At 41.3% G+C, this 17,101-nt stretch overlaps 1 protein-coding gene across 1 annotated transcript; it reads left to right on the top strand.

The window, feature by feature from the left end:
• The first annotated feature begins 641 nt into the window (after nt 1-641).
• On the top strand, nt 642-16,489 carry LOC139730030 (adhesion G-protein coupled receptor G4-like). Its single transcript, XM_071640946.1, has 17 exons — nt 642-909; nt 1,703-2,023; nt 2,540-2,782; nt 3,231-3,473; nt 4,751-4,990; nt 5,418-5,669; nt 6,414-6,527; nt 7,012-7,136; nt 7,510-7,656; nt 8,308-8,677; nt 9,202-9,464; nt 9,974-10,132; nt 11,089-11,213; nt 12,622-12,884; nt 13,919-13,985; nt 14,699-14,855; nt 15,995-16,489. The coding sequence occupies exons 1-17, from the start codon at nt 642-644 to the stop codon at nt 16,439-16,441; spliced, it is 3,804 nt and encodes a 1,267-aa protein (XP_071497047.1). The 3' UTR covers nt 16,442-16,489.
• The last annotated feature ends 612 nt before the right edge of the window (nt 16,490-17,101 follow it).

Genomic DNA, 17,101 nt, shown 5'->3' with positions numbered 1-17,101 from the left:
GTCTTGCTAGTGACAGCCAGCTGTACATAATGTATAGTATACTTGTACATGACATTCTGATCTCGTTTCATCTCGTTAGGAATTTGATTGACATCTTTGTTTGTTTGTTTTTTAAGAAAAAAGGAAATTGAACTGATTAGTATCGATTGGTAGAGTAAGAATTTTGATATTTACACCAGATGACACTCTGGTTTTGGTCGTGTTTTGGTGATGTTTTGATTTTTTGTAATTATTAGTTTAGTATCGGCCCAAATTTATTGTATCAGTGCATGAGTTCAACGTCCATGTTACCGTGGTAGTGCCATAAACATATTTATAATCACAATAGGGATTCTCAACTTTCTTTCGAGAAGCAAATCCCCCACTACCATTTATGCGACTTAGGGCACATACTTAGGGCACATTATGCGACTTAGGGCACATACTGTCTTCTCTCGCATATACATTTATAAGGAAATTGTGAAGAATCAAAATGCTGGCAAACAAACCGCATAGTATATCATTTGCTTAAAAATGAAAACAGACTCTGTAGGAACATGACCTGGCTTTGTTAATAGTAGGGATGACTGTATTTCTCTTCTATTCATGAAGTGAATAACAACTTACCTTAAGATTTATAGGCGGTTCCTGATGTAGGCCTAATGATCGATTCGCATTGTCGTTTAGTGCAACCACAGGCGAGCAGGGCCCAGACGGTGGGTCGGCCCTGCCCTCGGCCCCGAGCACTGGAGGGGTTCATCCAGTACATCACTGTGGACCAAAATGCCGAAATCTCCGAGAACGGCAAGACGTTTCCCGAATGGACCACGATCACGTACGTTTGCCGTAACCCCGGGAGGGCTCAACTCCAGGGGTCAGCCACGCAGCGTTGCGTCATGGGAATTTGGACGCCACAAGCACCGAGATGTGGTAAACAGATTGTCAATTCTGCACAAGATTATACTAATGATAAACGATATCTATACAGTGTATATCACAAAAAAGTGAATTATGTATCTATTCATATTAAAGATACGAAACAGACATGCATGAAATGCCACTGTGACAGTGCGACATGGCGTACCATGAGCACGAGGCCACCGCAGTGCAATAGCTATTACGTTCAAAACAATGCCATCTCGATGAGTACATATTAAAAGCCGAGATAAATGTGACTTGTAGGTTGAGTGCATTCATATCTACGCCCGACAAGATAACTCATGTTCGTACATGATGTGTTTTGAAAACAAATCTGCATTCTCCATAAAACAAGATGTTGCTACTACACAAGATTGTGATTAGCTGTGGATTACGAGTGAAAAGCCGTCACCTTTGAAGAAAAACTTGTCATAATTATTAGTGGCTCAGTATAAAATCTCACGAATTGAGCTTTTATCCGTGATAAGCTGTGAGGGAAGAAATGTAGTAATTTGAATCTGATCGTCTGATGTAAAGTAAAGCAACAGCTGATAATACGTTTTTCAAAGTGTGAATTTCTCGTGATGGCTGTTCCTAATGATTACAAACCTCAACTTTAACATCATGACTATCCAAAAGATGGTGCCTTTTTCTTGTTAAATTCTCAAAGTAATTCAGTGCAGTTTGATCATGATAGAGATTCATTGATAGTGAAGATGAGATGTGAAAATGTAAACCACGTTTTTCTTGTAACAATGTACACAATTTAAGCACAGATTTCATTTTCCTGTTTCACTGTCCTCAGCAACTACCGCAACGCAGTTCTCCATCCAGACGTCGCCGCCACTTCCTCAGGCACCCCAGATGGACGGCACGCTTGCAGTGTATCTCACACCGTATACGAGACACGTAAACGTAACGTGCATTGTCAGCGACGGCACGCCTCAAATCGTCGCCGCCCACGTCCCGGCCGATTCGGAGCGCGTCGAGCTGCACTCGAAGACCACGGGCAACATAGCAGCGGAGACGATGACGTTTCTGCCGCCGCAGCCGCAGGATAGCGGCATGTTTCAGTGCAACGACACGGACAGTGGCGGATTTCACACTATGAATATCGCCTTTGACGGTAAGCGTGGCAGGAAGTTTTATCGTGAGATGTTTCTGTTCGGTCGAGGGTGCACGAATGAAAGTTTGTTTGTTCGTGTTTGTTTTGTTTTGTTTTGGGTTTTTTTTTTGGGGGGGGGGGTTGTTTTGTTTTTGTTTTTGTTTTTTGTTTTTTGTGGCATATCGAGCATGACAACTCGACATTTTTAACGCAATCACTGTCATTCAAAAAAAAAAAATCAGTGTCACGGTCATATGACTGCACTGTAAAAGAACTTCGACCGGATGTTGTGTTAGATGGTGTGCAAATGTCAGTAAGAGAAATTATTCAGCCTCTTTGCAATTGAGAAAGCTTGAAAACGTTAGTATCGGTTAGAGCATTGGATTCTGCCTTGAGTATTCGTTGTTCATTGTAAATTGATGATACAACCAGGTAACACACTATGTCTACTGAACACTGCATTCATTGTTCCTTTTCCACACACAAAAATCAAACAAATCAAACAAAATAAACAAACAAAACTGCACACAAAAACAGAAGCGAGATACGCCCTCAACGACGCCTGTCCGACAAAGATTAGAGTTCCTACCGAAGAAAACACAACCTCAGCCAACGTGACATGGACAGAACCAACAATGGCCAACAACGCCAATGCCGTCGAACTGCAGTCGACACATCAACCCGGTGATCGCTTCGAACTTGGACCAACGTTCGTCGTCTACAACGCCACCGATCTTCTCGGGACCGTGGACGTTTGCATCTTCCCCGTTGTTGTAGAAGGTGAGGACACATAAACAAAAGGCATAAAAACGCATAAAAGGGTATAAAGGGTTAGAGGAGTTTAATGGCGATTAAAGGTGCTAAAACAAAAAAAAATGATAAGAATTGATGATAAAAAGTTTTATATTTTAAATTTAAAAAAAAAATATATATATATGATATATTCCTTCTAATCTAACAAGTAATGTATCACCAGAAAGGTCTTATTTTGCTCCGTCTGATTATGGACTTATACGTTAAAATGTTTACAAATGGCGCTTTACCTGCCTAGCCATCAAACTCTTCTTTTGTTGTTGTTGCTGCTGCTGCTGCTGCTGTAGTTACTGTTGTTATTGTTGTCGTCGTCGTTTATTAAATGGATTTTGATGTCTGTGCAGAAGCAATTATTGGCACAAGTATTGGTTATACTTATACATAGTCATTCCATTGCACATTTCCCTATTTGAAGACCGCCAGCGTCCCCAGATCATAGGATGCCCTGAGGACATCGTCTTACGGGCAGACCCGGGGCGATCTATGACCCAGGTGCGGTGGACGGAACCCACGGCGCATGACAATTCGGGTAACGTCACGCTACGTACGAGAAATCCTCCGGGCACGTACTTCGGTATCGGCTCTTTCGAGGTGATGTACTACGCCGAAGATCCGGCCGGGAATGGTGACACCTGCTATTTCAGTATTAATGTTGAAGGTAAGAAGATAGCAGTAGCGCAGACGTATGGCAGGTGGCACGCACACAAAAAAAAAAAGATGGTTAAATTGGATGTAATTTTGTTTTAATCCCGGAGAAGCAATGTCAACACATTGCCGGATGCTGGTTGTATTGGCTGACGGCGTGGTGGCAGTCCCGAAAATAGAAACCATGTAAATTGTTTAATTTTTAAACAAAATGGCGAACTTTACCGAGGAAAATACTTTCTGCTTTGGTGAATAACCACACGCCTCTCATACTCACGTTCGACTCAGTAAATTGTAGTAAATCATCAAGATAATAGACATGAAGTCAAGTGATATCTTCATGGGGGAAAATTTAAGATGATGGAAGTATGTGTGGGGTGACAAATTGAAGGTGTGATTAGTTAGGGCCCTACCTGCAAGTAATACTTCAAAACAGTACTGAGTCATGCTGTTTATAACTATTAATATATTAATGTATTAATATCAACTCGAAATGACTGTAACAGTGATGCTAATACTCTTTGTGAACAAATTCATTTACTATCAGAAGGTCTACAAGTATCGCTCTGATAATTCTACCACAATGCCACGTTCAATACTGTAATAGATATATCAATATTGATGAAAGTGTAAGTTATTTCACCTGCCGCATTTGCTTTCGTTGTTTCAAATGGAAAGTCCAGTATTATTCTAAGAACAACTATCCTGCAAGCCCTTGGACTTTAGTAACATAAATTTGGACATAGAGATCAATACATACACAGTCTTCATGGTCTTTCAACAATCTGTTCTTGAAGTATAATTGTAGAGGTGGCTATAATGTTTACAGTCAGTGCTGTCCATGATAGTGATGATACTGCCGTCACTTCTACTTTAATCATGGTACATGTTGCAGTCTGGATAGTTACTCTCTCTTGTGTAAATATTATCATTCTGTTCATCACCATCACCATCACCATCACCATCACAACCATCATCATAACCGTCGTCACCATCACCATCATTATCATCATCACCATCACCATCATCATCATCAGCACAACCATCATCATCATCTACACCATCATCATCATCATCATTACGATCATCATCGTCACCATCACCATCATCATTATTACCATCATCATCATCATCATTATCATCATCGTCACCGTAAACTATCATCCTCATTACTGTTATCACCATCATTATCACCCCCATCATCCACATCATCACTACCATCATCATCGTCATTGTCATCGCTGTCACCACGATCACTCATTTCATAACCGTACATTTGGTCGTTCGCAGACAGGGAGCCGCCAGAAATCCAGTGCCCTGCGGACATCGTGGTCGGCACCACACCGGGCCAATCCCACGCTCAGGCGTCCTGGCGTAAAGCCGCGTCCACCGACAACTCCGGTTACACCATCACTCTCAACGACCCCGGGACCGAGGGCAGGTTCGTGTACGGGGAGTCCGTACTCACGTACATAGTGGCAGACAAGTCGGGCAACCGGGCCAATTGTTCCTTCACAATTACTGTCAAAGGTAAGCATTGCTTTACTTCTTCGTGATTATCAAATCTCAATCCCCCCCCCCATATTGCGACTTTTCGAACAAAGTATATATTTGCAGCATAAACTGAGGGCTGATAACCTTAAAATCTTTCTTTATACATTGTCAGAAGCAAATATTCAGTGTTCAATATTCAGTACAAACTAGCAAGGAGCTATGTGAAGTTTATCTAAGGTTCGAAAGGCAGAATTTTGTCCAGTCACACACTTCCGAACACATATGTCAGCATGTTTTATTTCCTCTTCAGTGACCACTGTGTAATTGTTTATTCATGAGCCACAGCTCATAATGGTACTCTGCATGTATGAAAGAAATATCTGTCTGAACAATTTGATTCCGCACTACAATGGATGGAACATTAATGTGCCTCGTGCCATCCACGCGTATTTCCTTAACGCAGACACCGAACCGCCGCGATTTATGAACTGCCCCAGCAACATCTTCAGCTACATCGAGACGTACCGAGAAAACACGACGTCGGTTCGCTGGCACGAGCCCGTGGCCGACGACAACGTTGGCATAGCCTGGCCATGGTATAGGTCCCACACCCCTGGCTCGAGATTCGCGGTCGGTGAGCACCGCGTCATGTATACGGTCAAAGACCTCCAGGGAAATAATGTCTCGTGCGCGTTCAACGTGACGGTCATCGCAGGTAATGAAGGAATGGCGATATGATTCATCCTACTGGGTTTGGGGAGAGAATTATGAAGGTCTGATTTTGGGAACAAGGAGAATTACTTCCATTAAGACTGAATATAAGAATGTACGCCCTCTGTTTCGATGGTAATTTGAATGATATTGGGATTTTAATCACAATTGAGAGCATCAAATTGGCACCACATGATACAATTCTCCAATTGAGTAATGGTTTTAGATATTGAACGAGCGTCTGGTGTACAGGAGCGTATAGTTTGAGTACATTTACATTTAACGGCATGGCAGCGTAGGGTAATAGCGGCCCTGGTTCTCGAGAAGGCATGCACTGATGTCTCTCGCAAACCTTGAGGTGTGGTTCATGTCTAGCATTAGAATAACTTACTGGTGTTGATATATGAGAGTGTCACTAAAAATGTAATCAAAAGGTACGAATGGTTCGTCACGACAGTCATGACAGTGTGATCCAGTGTGATATATAATGATAATTCCGTTATAGCAAAGTGACCATCAATACCCAGAATGGGAGGGATTAGGTGATAAAACATACCCGGCTGAAAACCAGTCTTTTTTTTATCTCCACGAAAGCTACTGCCAGACTGTGCCGGCAGGTAGTACTCTGCCTTTAAAGCAGAACTATGTTGCGTTGCTATGGACAGCATGATCGATATTTCGCTATCGTTATCATCGTAATTCTAATCTCTCCATTATTATTATCACCATACTTGTCCGCAATTAACAGCCCAATGTGCCTCAGAGAAGACAACGGATGCTCGAGGAACTTTCACCTGGCCTTCCATTACAACCAGCAGAACAGCTGAATCATTGGAGCGCTGTCCCGTTAACATGAAATACGGTACGTCCACTTTCAGATCTAGAAAGTTACATCGGCAGACAAAAGTCCACTGTGTTTTAAAAGTCACATCGGCAAAAAGTAACGTCAGCAAAGTTCACTGTATATTGAATGTTACATTGGCAGATCTACCTTACAAATTCACTGTGTATCAACACTTTATTTGGGGTTGTTGTCTGTTTTTTCACCCTCTTCTTTGTTTATGGTTAGTGGAGACATAAATGAGAAAGGATCGTTGACAATTTTTTAGCGCTAACGTCCGTAGGTAGTGAAGAGCTGTACTTCTGGAAAGACTACTATTAACTGAATTACGAAAATTACGTAACTGTTCAGCTGACGAACGGACTGATTTTGCGACATTCGCATATTATCAATTTCACTCTTAAGTATCATAAGTTGAAATGTTTTGTCGCTGCAATTACCTCGGTTTTTCGTGTTAAAGGAATGTTCTTCGAAAACTTCACTGAAATGTTATGTCGTCTTTCAGGTGGACACCCCATCGCTATTCGGTTCTGTGAGTTCCAATACACTGCAATGGGACTGTGGCACGCACCAAGGATACGTACGTGTGGGGACGAGATCTCACCCATTGGTCTGGAGGATCTCAGTCGGGTAGGTCACTCCGTTGCCCAGCACGTCTAGCCTAGTTCCTCCTTGGTCTAACCAAGGAGGTATAAAGAACACCTCCTTGGTGTAACCAGCCAGTATAGAATACTAGAAATGGTGTGCGTGTGTGCTTTGACAGTTTGCGCGTGTGTCCGTGTGTGTGTTGATTAACGCTGCTCTTGGCATGCTTGGGGTTTTTTTCGGTATTATTATTTCATCGTGAATATAACTTTTAAAGAAACACCATTCTAATTACAAGGAAAACATGTGTCTACTGTATTCATTAGTATAATAGCAAATCTACCGTTATCAATGGTCTTTTAGCATAATATTTCTCTTTTTCGCCGATATTATTAATTTTCCTCTGTCCTCTGTCCAGGTTCCTGTCACAAGGTACAACATCAAGGAATTGGCAGTGGTCCTGGAGGCTGTGGTCATGAACCAGACAACCTTTGACAAGAGAGATCTGGAGTCCTTGTCCAACACCATGCAGAAAATGGCCGACGTACGGTCACCATCAAAAAGGGTCAGTAGGCCTATCTATTTTAACCATACAGCCCTGTGTAAATCTCGACCGACGCATGAAAACTGCTCTTTTATCCTAGGTGACGTAACACTGTCACGACATTGACAGATGGCCACATGAATGGTTAATCTTACGGAATTTTCACGTTCGTGATAGCTTGACTCTAAACATGGTCAAAAGCCAATCAACAGCTGCAGCGATATGATACCTACAGAAAGGACAAGGGATGCCACCCGACTCACCCACAGAATGCCCCACGAAGATGGGGAAAGTTTACCTATAGGACGCACGAAGGGAACACACACCGCTCACAAATTTGCTGCTGGAGCATGAGAAACGACACCGGCACTCATTGCGATGGCTTAAGTTACCTACAAGAACAACCCGAGGTTTATACGATCAGAGCCGAATTTGAACATTTCCTTTATAGTGTGTGTATCTCTGTTCAATTTCTGGACAGTGTCTTTAGGGAGTGTTATATAACGACCGTTCGTACAAGAAAGAGAGTTAGCGCCTTCTGTACCTTTCAGAGAGGCTAGTTTGAATGTGTTTTGTGTCCGCGTCAGTGATCTTGTATGGTTATATGAGGGTGACGAAAAGCATGGAGACCTTTTTTGAAAAAAAAAACCTGAACGCGTGTTTCCTTTGCAGGTGTCTACTGCCTTTGTTGAGATCATGGACCAGGTGGCTCTCTCCGAAACAACGTTGATGGTGCAAGACGAGATCGGAGAAGAGTATTCCACGCTGCTTCAAACTCTCGATCGTCAGATCCAGGAGAGTGCGATTCAAGACAAGCGACTCCACATCTCCACAGAGACCATTGCCGTGCGCACCGTGTCCGTCTATCCTGATGACGTCGCCGATGGGTTGACCTTTGCCCCCGTAACCTCTGACAAACATGATGACAAAGAAGGCGAAGACTCGGATGTCATCAGAACGGTATTGAAAAACGACTCGAGCCCTATGCAGAAGCACCTCCACGTAGAAGCATCGATTCATCTACCGCAATCATTGTTTAAAGGTGAGCTGATAGTGACGACTGTGAAGATGATAACGGTGACGTCATAACTGCAATTTTAGTAGTATAAATGTGATGTTAATAATCGTAATCGTAGTTAGCCATGTTGGTTATCCTATTATGATCATAATGATGGAGGAGAGTGCCATGGTGAGGTTAAAAACGTTAACGATGAAGATGCAATTATGGGTCATGATGAAGGCTGCGCCTAATTCAAAATGTTTGCCGGTAACTCTCAAGTCATCCCTTTCCCGGGAAAATAAGAAAGGACAGCAATATCCAACCACAGTAAAGTTTGCAGATAAACATGGCTTTCAAGCAAACTAACACACACATACACACACACACACAGAGAGAGAGCAGGCTGGTATACTAGTATTCTCGAAGAAGAAAACATAAACATTACTTGATTCAATCACAAGCGGATAGATGTTTACAAACCAAGCAGTCATTTATACTCGATTGTGTCTTTAATCCGTATTGCATGCAGTTGAAAGAAGTGTTTGCGTATTTCTACTCACATTCAGATTTTTCGAATGGATCCGCCTTGCCGGTTAGTTTTCTTGCCTTCAAGGACGACAGACTTTTCCCGTCCGCGTACCTACGGCGGCTGCGGACCAACATCACCGCGCAGGTCCACGCCAGCACGCAGGAGCCGAACGTCAGCCAAGAACCGCAGACTGTGAAATTGACAGAGGTCATGGGTCCTGTCATATCTGCGTCATTAGGTGGCGTGCCGCGCCCTGTCAATCTCAGCGAGCCGGTGGTCATCGAGTTCAGCAGAAATGAGGTAATCGTCAATTGCGCACCTCCGTTTATAACCAAGATTTCCTGCCCCCAATACAAAGACGCAAAGAAGAAAGTAATAAGAACATTGCGGGTCCCTGAAGACCATTAATCCATGCACATACAGTCTAAAAGATGTTCCTCCGCCTGACTGAAATCATGTTAAGATTGAATTTTTATTTCATTGATTATAAAGGTTGTCTGAACTTTCAGCTTACGTTATAATTGCTTCCGAACAAACCTTTCTCTACCCTATGGCTTGTAATCTGCAGAAGTCATTAATGATGAAGGCAATATTATACTGTGTATTTATATCATTGGAACATTACTTGTTACTGAAAAGACCACACATAGTAATTCAATAGAAATAATCATCGGTTTTTTGTGAATTTCCTGATATTTTCATCAATAGCATAAACACCTATAGAAGCGTGTTTTGATGTAGAACAAAGTGTTCTTTATTGCTCGTGCTCATAATACCTTGTGAACTTTCATGGGTATGTTTCAATGCAGACTCTGAATATTTCGAACATCAACTGTGTGTTCTGGGATTTCGAGCTGGAGGAAGGACGAGGGGACTGGTCAAACTCTGGTTGCCAATTTGCCGGTTTCCAAGAAGACGGCGCAATAATTTGCCACTGCAACCATCTGACAAACTTTGCTGTGCTTGTGGTAAGTGCAATAACAATGAAGTAATTTTGTCTATTGTATTTTATAAGACATTATGTCAAGGGAAAGGTGACATACGCTTGAAAGAAAACGAAGTGAATGAAAAAAAGAAAGGTTAACTTTACCTTTCTTTCTTTATTCACTTCGTATAAAAAGTTGTTCTTATATGATCATGATGATAGGCTCCAAGTGGGTTTTTGGGTTTCTTGTTTTGGTTGTTTGTTTGTTTGTTTGATTTGTTTGTTCTTTACTATTTTGGGTTGATCATAATACATACTTTCAATATAAACACACGAGAATGAGAGTAGCCATAGTGCTTTTCGTCACTCTGATTAAAACGTGAAGGTGCATGTTGTGGAATATTAAGTGATCATGGTGGTATAATAGCTGCCTGAGGCGGCTGACCTACAGACAGAGGGGTCCCAGGTTCGAATACCAAGGAGTGCTTACGACCCTTGACAAGATGTTTCTCCCTACGATGTCCCTCTCAATGATTGTGATATGGTCTCCAACTTGTCCAAGGCACCGTTTTATTATTGTGACATGGCCTCCAAGACACCGTTTCGTGAAATTTGTCAGCCCTGACAAGTTGTCAGTTTCTGACAATTACCATAGTAACAGTCAGTGACCAGAGCTTCTCAGCCAATCAAAACCGATGATTTTACTAGAATTGTCAGAGACTGACAATACTACTTGTCAGGGTTTCTTTCATGAAAACATGAAACGATACGCTAGTAGAGCAGTGGAAACATTGAAACGACAATTCCACACATAAAATATATAGGGTCATGTCATTATATCACCAACAGAATGATCTCATTTTTTAAGGACAGTGTTGTAATGAGAGAAAGATAAGATGTTGGAAATGCTGCGGATATTATTCGAACACATCATCAAGTGTATTGTCGATATTGAAAGTGTCAACTATCCTCGCTGTTATCATCTCCCTGTCACGCCAGGACATCTACGGCCAGCTTGAAATCGACGAGAAAGAGAAGTTGGCCCTGGACATCATTACGAGAATCGGTTGCTTCTTGTCTATCGCTGGACTGGCCTTCACCATCCTCACTTTCCTTCTATTCAAGTAAGATTAACACTTTCAGTGCCAGTGAGTCAAATGCGCATAAATTTCACACACAAACGTATGGACAGGAAAGTAGTGTGGCACACAGTGGGTTAAACAGAAAACGAGACCCCGCGCTGCAACCCTTTAAAAAAAATGTGCTGTCAGAGTGGCAGTACCACAGAACATTACCACAAGATATAGGCCTACCACAGGAAAATTCTTGCGGTATTTTGAAACTTTACCATATGATAACCACACGCTCTTCACCACAGGATAGTTACCACAGGATCACTACACACTTCATACCACAGGATTACCACACGATATTACTGCATAAATACTCCAGGAAATATCACGCACTACACCTCTTCACTATCACTTTATATGATGCAACCAGCTTGAAAAATTAGTTACGGGAGCAGTTCAGCTAAAATTAATGATACTTCTACGAGTTAATCCCTGTAAGGCAACTTGTTTCAAATTGGAAGTCAAAGTATTGGAATTAATTGGGCTACAAAACCCACTGGAGGTAAGGTTGCAGTAGGTGATTTTCCAACAGACCTCAAAATCCTAAATTTAGGTTTTCTGATATTTTTCCCATGCTTTCCATTTTCTTGAATTCATAGTTTGGAAGCATGACACAAAACTTATTATTTCATCAGCGTTTTGCAGACCCATTATTGTAAGAGTCATTTAGTAATTTCCCCGTTTTCTACCTATGAAGTAAGTGAAAGTGCACACGAAAAACCATATACAGTAGCTATGAACACGGACAGTAGCACTTGGCTTTGATACTTTGGAATATTCATGAATAGAAGATTGTTAATAGTACACCCAGTTTTAGGATAGTTCTGATAATCCCTTTACATTGGTTGCCATGGAGTTTAACCCAATTTTCTTTTCACAGACTACTCTATCACATCATTTCAGTTGAATAGCATGCTTTCTTGATAGACGTCTGATGCTGATATTTTCAGGAAAAAACACATACCATGCGTTCACATACCTGCGCAACGCACACATAATGTTATGCACGCGCTCAGGAACAAAGAAATTATCAAATAGGCCCTATGGATAGCAAAATATTATGACAACAAATGCCTCGCTTGTAAGGATAAGCAGCAGCAAGAAACCAACTAGTAAAACGATGAATGTTCGCGTGCATTTTAATTTCGCGAATTTCCCGAGAGCCGAGTTTCGCGAAATTAAAATGCACGCTAAAGATCTTGTCCACACTACATGCATTGAATGTAAGAGGCAACTCGTGAATATTCCATGCTGCGAATAAAGCCGTCGGCTCCCATTTGCGAAATTTCATATCGTGTTTTACAGTATTTTCTGTGTCATGCAAGTGCTTGTGTAGAGTCCATCATCACATTTTTTGTTTTTGCTCTTAATTTTTGTTTCTTTCCCGTGCACGATGCAGATCGCTGCGCACCAGTCGCTCCCGCCAGATTCTCGTCCACCTCTGCTTCGCGCTCTTGGCGCTCTACATCGTCTTCGTCTGCGGGATCGTGGCGACGCGCATCGAGTACGTGTGCATGGGCGTGGCTGCCGCGCTCCACTACCTTGTACTAGTCACCATCATGTGGATGGGCGTGGAGGCCCGACACATGTACGTCATGCTGGTCAAGGTCTTCAAGAGCGAGAGGTCAAAGTTCGTCATCAAGGCGGCCTGCGTGGCCTGGGGTCAGTTCTCTCTTTGTTTCGTCTCCTTTGTCACTTCTTTTCTTACGTCCTCTTCTTCCATTTTTTTACTTTATTTTCTTTATTTCCATTCTATTTCTTTCTCATCACTCAAAATTTGACAGATTTTGTGTGTGTGTGTGTGTGTGTGTGTCAAATCCAAATTCAAATGACATGAGAGAAGAAGCAATACATTAACAATGATGGTAGGATTTTGAATTGATTTCTCAAATTAGGAAAATTGTATATCATATTTACGCATGGTTGTTGAATTTGTCACATGAATTCTTAAATTACTAAATTGACTGAATGAAAAAAAGATATTCTATTCATTTAATAATCTTTGTGCCCTTACTCCTTATGTCATTTGAATTTTGAGTTGACAGAAAATTCGTATGTTCCCCTTATGTTACCCACTTTGATTTTGTTTGAGGTTATGAAGAGGTAAAGAGAGTGAAAACTTTAATTTTGCTATTTCATTCATGTCTCTCATTGTGTTAAACTGTTCTTTTGTTATCATTGTTATCTTAAAGGACATTTGCAAATGAAAGACAATGTGTCAATTTTTGCCATTTTTACTTTTGCGCCTTGGAGGACAAAAACAAATGTGTTCACTCATGCATAAAGTTTCCCTTGATATTGAACTACTAGGTTGATACCTGTGATATAGTATATAATGCATTAATTTCAATCGAAATCTTGAAAATGAAAATCATGAAGTCGAAAGAGTGTTTACTTTCTTTGTTGTTGTTGTTGTTGTTGTTGTTGTTGTTGTTTTTGTTGTTGTTGTTGTTGAGTGTAAACGTCAAACATTTTCTAAAGTGCTTCCAGAAATATAAACGGCCTGAACTTCTGCGGCGTACTGTGTTGGCGTTCCTAAATCATGCTTTAAAAACATTTTAAAACACTTTTAAAACATCAGTTTTTGGTGTAGTTATGATGTCAGTTGAAATCAATTATTTTCTTTATTTCTTCTTTCTTTATTGCTATATCATTAACAATTTTCATTTTTTGTTTATTGATGCTCCACTTTTCAGGTGTTCCGCTAATTGCAGTGGCCATCTCTGTAGGCTTATCTCACAACAGCTATCGAAATGAGAAATAGTAAGTTTATAGCAAACGCACACATATCGTATTCTTCTCTACACTTCTCTGCTATATCCTTGACGTGTTTTCCCTCTAATGCATTCATATTTGATATTTTTTCGTAGCCACATAAATCAACGTATTTCATCTTATACCAAGTATTAGTACGTTCATATACTACGTTTCACCAGTGCTATACACTATGCCATAATTGGATTATGCTTTCTCAAACAAATCTTCTTCTTTTTTTCATTTCGTAGAGTTCTTTTCGGCGTGATTGCAGTGTGATCACATAAAACTATTACCCGCCTTTTACGTTCATTATCAGTGTAGAAACTTGAATGTAATAAGTGAATCTAGTCCAAAAAAGGATCAGACGTCTTTTTCTTTTACTTTCGTTGAATGCTGTTAAGAATGTTTGATTCTGTGATGTCAAAACTTCATATGCCATATGACTTATGAAAGAGGACAATATTTTGTTCTGATCAATAAAATCCAGAAATACAAAAAAGAAAATGAATCTTGAGTACGGACCTTTAGACAATCATTAATTCATTGCTTAAAGATGGAGAAAATCCAACCATTATTCACATGTAGAAATATGTCTTTGAATGCCTACAGAAAACCGCATCATCGTTGATATTCTTAGAGCTGTATTAAACGCTGATTTTTCATGATTTTGTTTTAATGCAATACCCGAACACTAATAGTCCTGTCCGCCTTTCTTGCAGTTGCTTTCTGATGCCAGGTCACGTGATGTACTACGGTCTCTTGCTGCCGATTGGTCTGATCTTGATTCACAACATCATCACCTTCAGCATGGCCATCCGTAACTTGCTGTGCTCCAACATGACTGGCAGCGTCATCAACAAAACCAAGCGAGAACAGGTTAGCAAGTGTTTAGGTTCACCACTAGGCGTTTTGCTCTATTGTGAATTTTTCTCACAATTTCGCTTCACATTCGTCGGGTTTTGAAGAAGAAGAAAGTAGACAATCTCTGGAAAGCTTGCTTACGAATTTCTCTGCCAGAAAGAATACAGTGTCCGCCCGGGCCCACAGTGTCAAGCACAAAGTGAAGCACGATGTGAACACGATATATGAACACAGTGTGAAATCTCTTCACCTTGTTGAATTCGAGCGTGTTAACATTGTGAACACAGTCACCATGAATCATCAATTCACAGTGTGAAACAGAACATTATTATGTATTCACTCTGTGAAAAACCACCCCATAGTGTGAAATCATCTGCACACTTTCACATGGCCGACTGTGTGAACATATTGTTAACACACTGTGGGACACTGTGTTCTTTCCAGCAGGGTCGCTTAAAAGCAACATATAAAATGAATGAGAAACCACCTTCAGAGTGGAGTGTTGTCTATTCTTTTTAGTTACCATATATTGTATCATATAACCCCTTAAAATCGTGATTATTAAACGATTGCAGATTCCCGAAAACAGTTTTCCTGCGTCCACGGTCTTGTCAACGTTCTTACTGGTCATTAGGGTTTGATGTTCCAAGGACTTATGTAAAGGACAGAGTGAATATCAACAAAGCAAGAACAATTCTGTCACTCAGAAACGAAGTGTACGTTTACATGATTTTGGTAAAGAGTATATCTTTGAAAATCTTTTGCACGACCGAATTAAGAACTTTTAGGGTTGTTTTGGCTGTAGTACTAGTAGTAGCCGTAATTGCGATGGTTTTGAATTTTAGCTGTAATCTAAGAGCGATAGCAGAAGACGTTTTAGCACTTGCATATTGTACAGTAGTTGAACTTTGAGGAATGCAGGAATGGGGGAATTGCGATGAAAATGGACATCAATTGTACGCTACTCATGGGTTTTACCGACCTAGCGACATACTACGCAATAATAAAAGTCGTTATTAAACGTGACAAAATGTGCATTTATGAAGGAAATGGAATACCGACGACGTGTTGCCTTCTGATGTGCAATAATGGACGGATTTAGAATCTCCTTAAACTAAAGGGCCCTCTGCACCTATTATTCCCTGTCTTTGTAGATCGTATCACGCCTCCAGAATGCAGTGTGCATGTCGGTACTGCTGGGCCTGACGTGGTCATTCGGCTTCCTGGCGGTGGGCGCGGCCACGTTTGCCTTCCGACTTCTCTTCTGCCTCTTCAACGGCTTCCAGGGCCTCATCATCTTCGCCCTCTTCTGCATCCGCTCCAAGGAGGTGCGCAACGCGTGGAGCGGTCTCTCCCTGATCGAGTGCAACATCCGCAGCCAGTCGTACCGCGTCAAGGAGAAGAGCTACCACGCCAACTCGGAGTCGGCCTGGAACGGACCGTGCGTCATCGACTGGGGCGACGCCCCGGGGCTGGAGGCCTACATGCAGGCGAACAAGCAGAGATTCAGCCAGAGTGCGTCCACCGAAGAGACGCGCATACCCACTTACAGTATCAACGCGTCGACAATCGCGAACAATAAGATCAACAACGGTTGGTGACCAGGACATGGAAGAAGATTGAATTGCTGTAAATATATTTATTACCGTTTGTCTCACGGGACGTGATGGCAGGAAGAACGAAGGCAGTCCGTGCACCTATGGATTTCGAATGGCTTGTAATACCTTGGCCTCCACGGTGAATGCTAACTTTTACGCCATGTAGACATTTGCATTGGTAGCGATGTCACTGTTGAAAGTACTTCATAGCTATTACGAATTTCATAGCTATTACGAATATTTTCCTTGTATTGAACACGATCACGCAAGGACATATCTAAAGGATATTGTTGATATACTGGTATGTCCTTTTTTCAGAAGTGATATAAAATGTGTATTATGTTATTGGCGCTTGAATCTGTTCCTGAAAATTAACTGCTCTCAAAGAAAAGATGTGACTACTGACTGTATTACACATTGTAGTCACGTCTTAAAGCTCGTATTATCTCTTTTACAAACGTCACGAAATTTTGCATGGCTGACGAATGGTGTCTTCCAGCATCGTGTATGAAATCTCACTTTAATACACCTCAGACCTTATTTTTGATAAATTGAAAACAAACTTAATGTCACAAGAGAATACGCTTCCCTTTTGTACCGAGATCGAATAATGGTTAGAATTCCTTCTTTTTTTTTTCGGGGTCCGAATAAAATTCACTGGAA

Source organism: Diadema antillarum, unplaced genomic scaffold (assembly GCF_040938485.1).
Source record: "Diadema antillarum isolate AM-2024a unplaced genomic scaffold, OU_Dant_1.0 seq00000286_RagTag, whole genome shotgun sequence".
NCBI classification, from domain to species: domain Eukaryota; kingdom Metazoa; phylum Echinodermata; class Echinoidea; order Diadematoida; family Diadematidae; genus Diadema; species Diadema antillarum.
The sequence above is the reverse complement of the archived record's forward strand: the minus strand, read 5'-3'. Positions and strand labels throughout refer to the sequence as shown.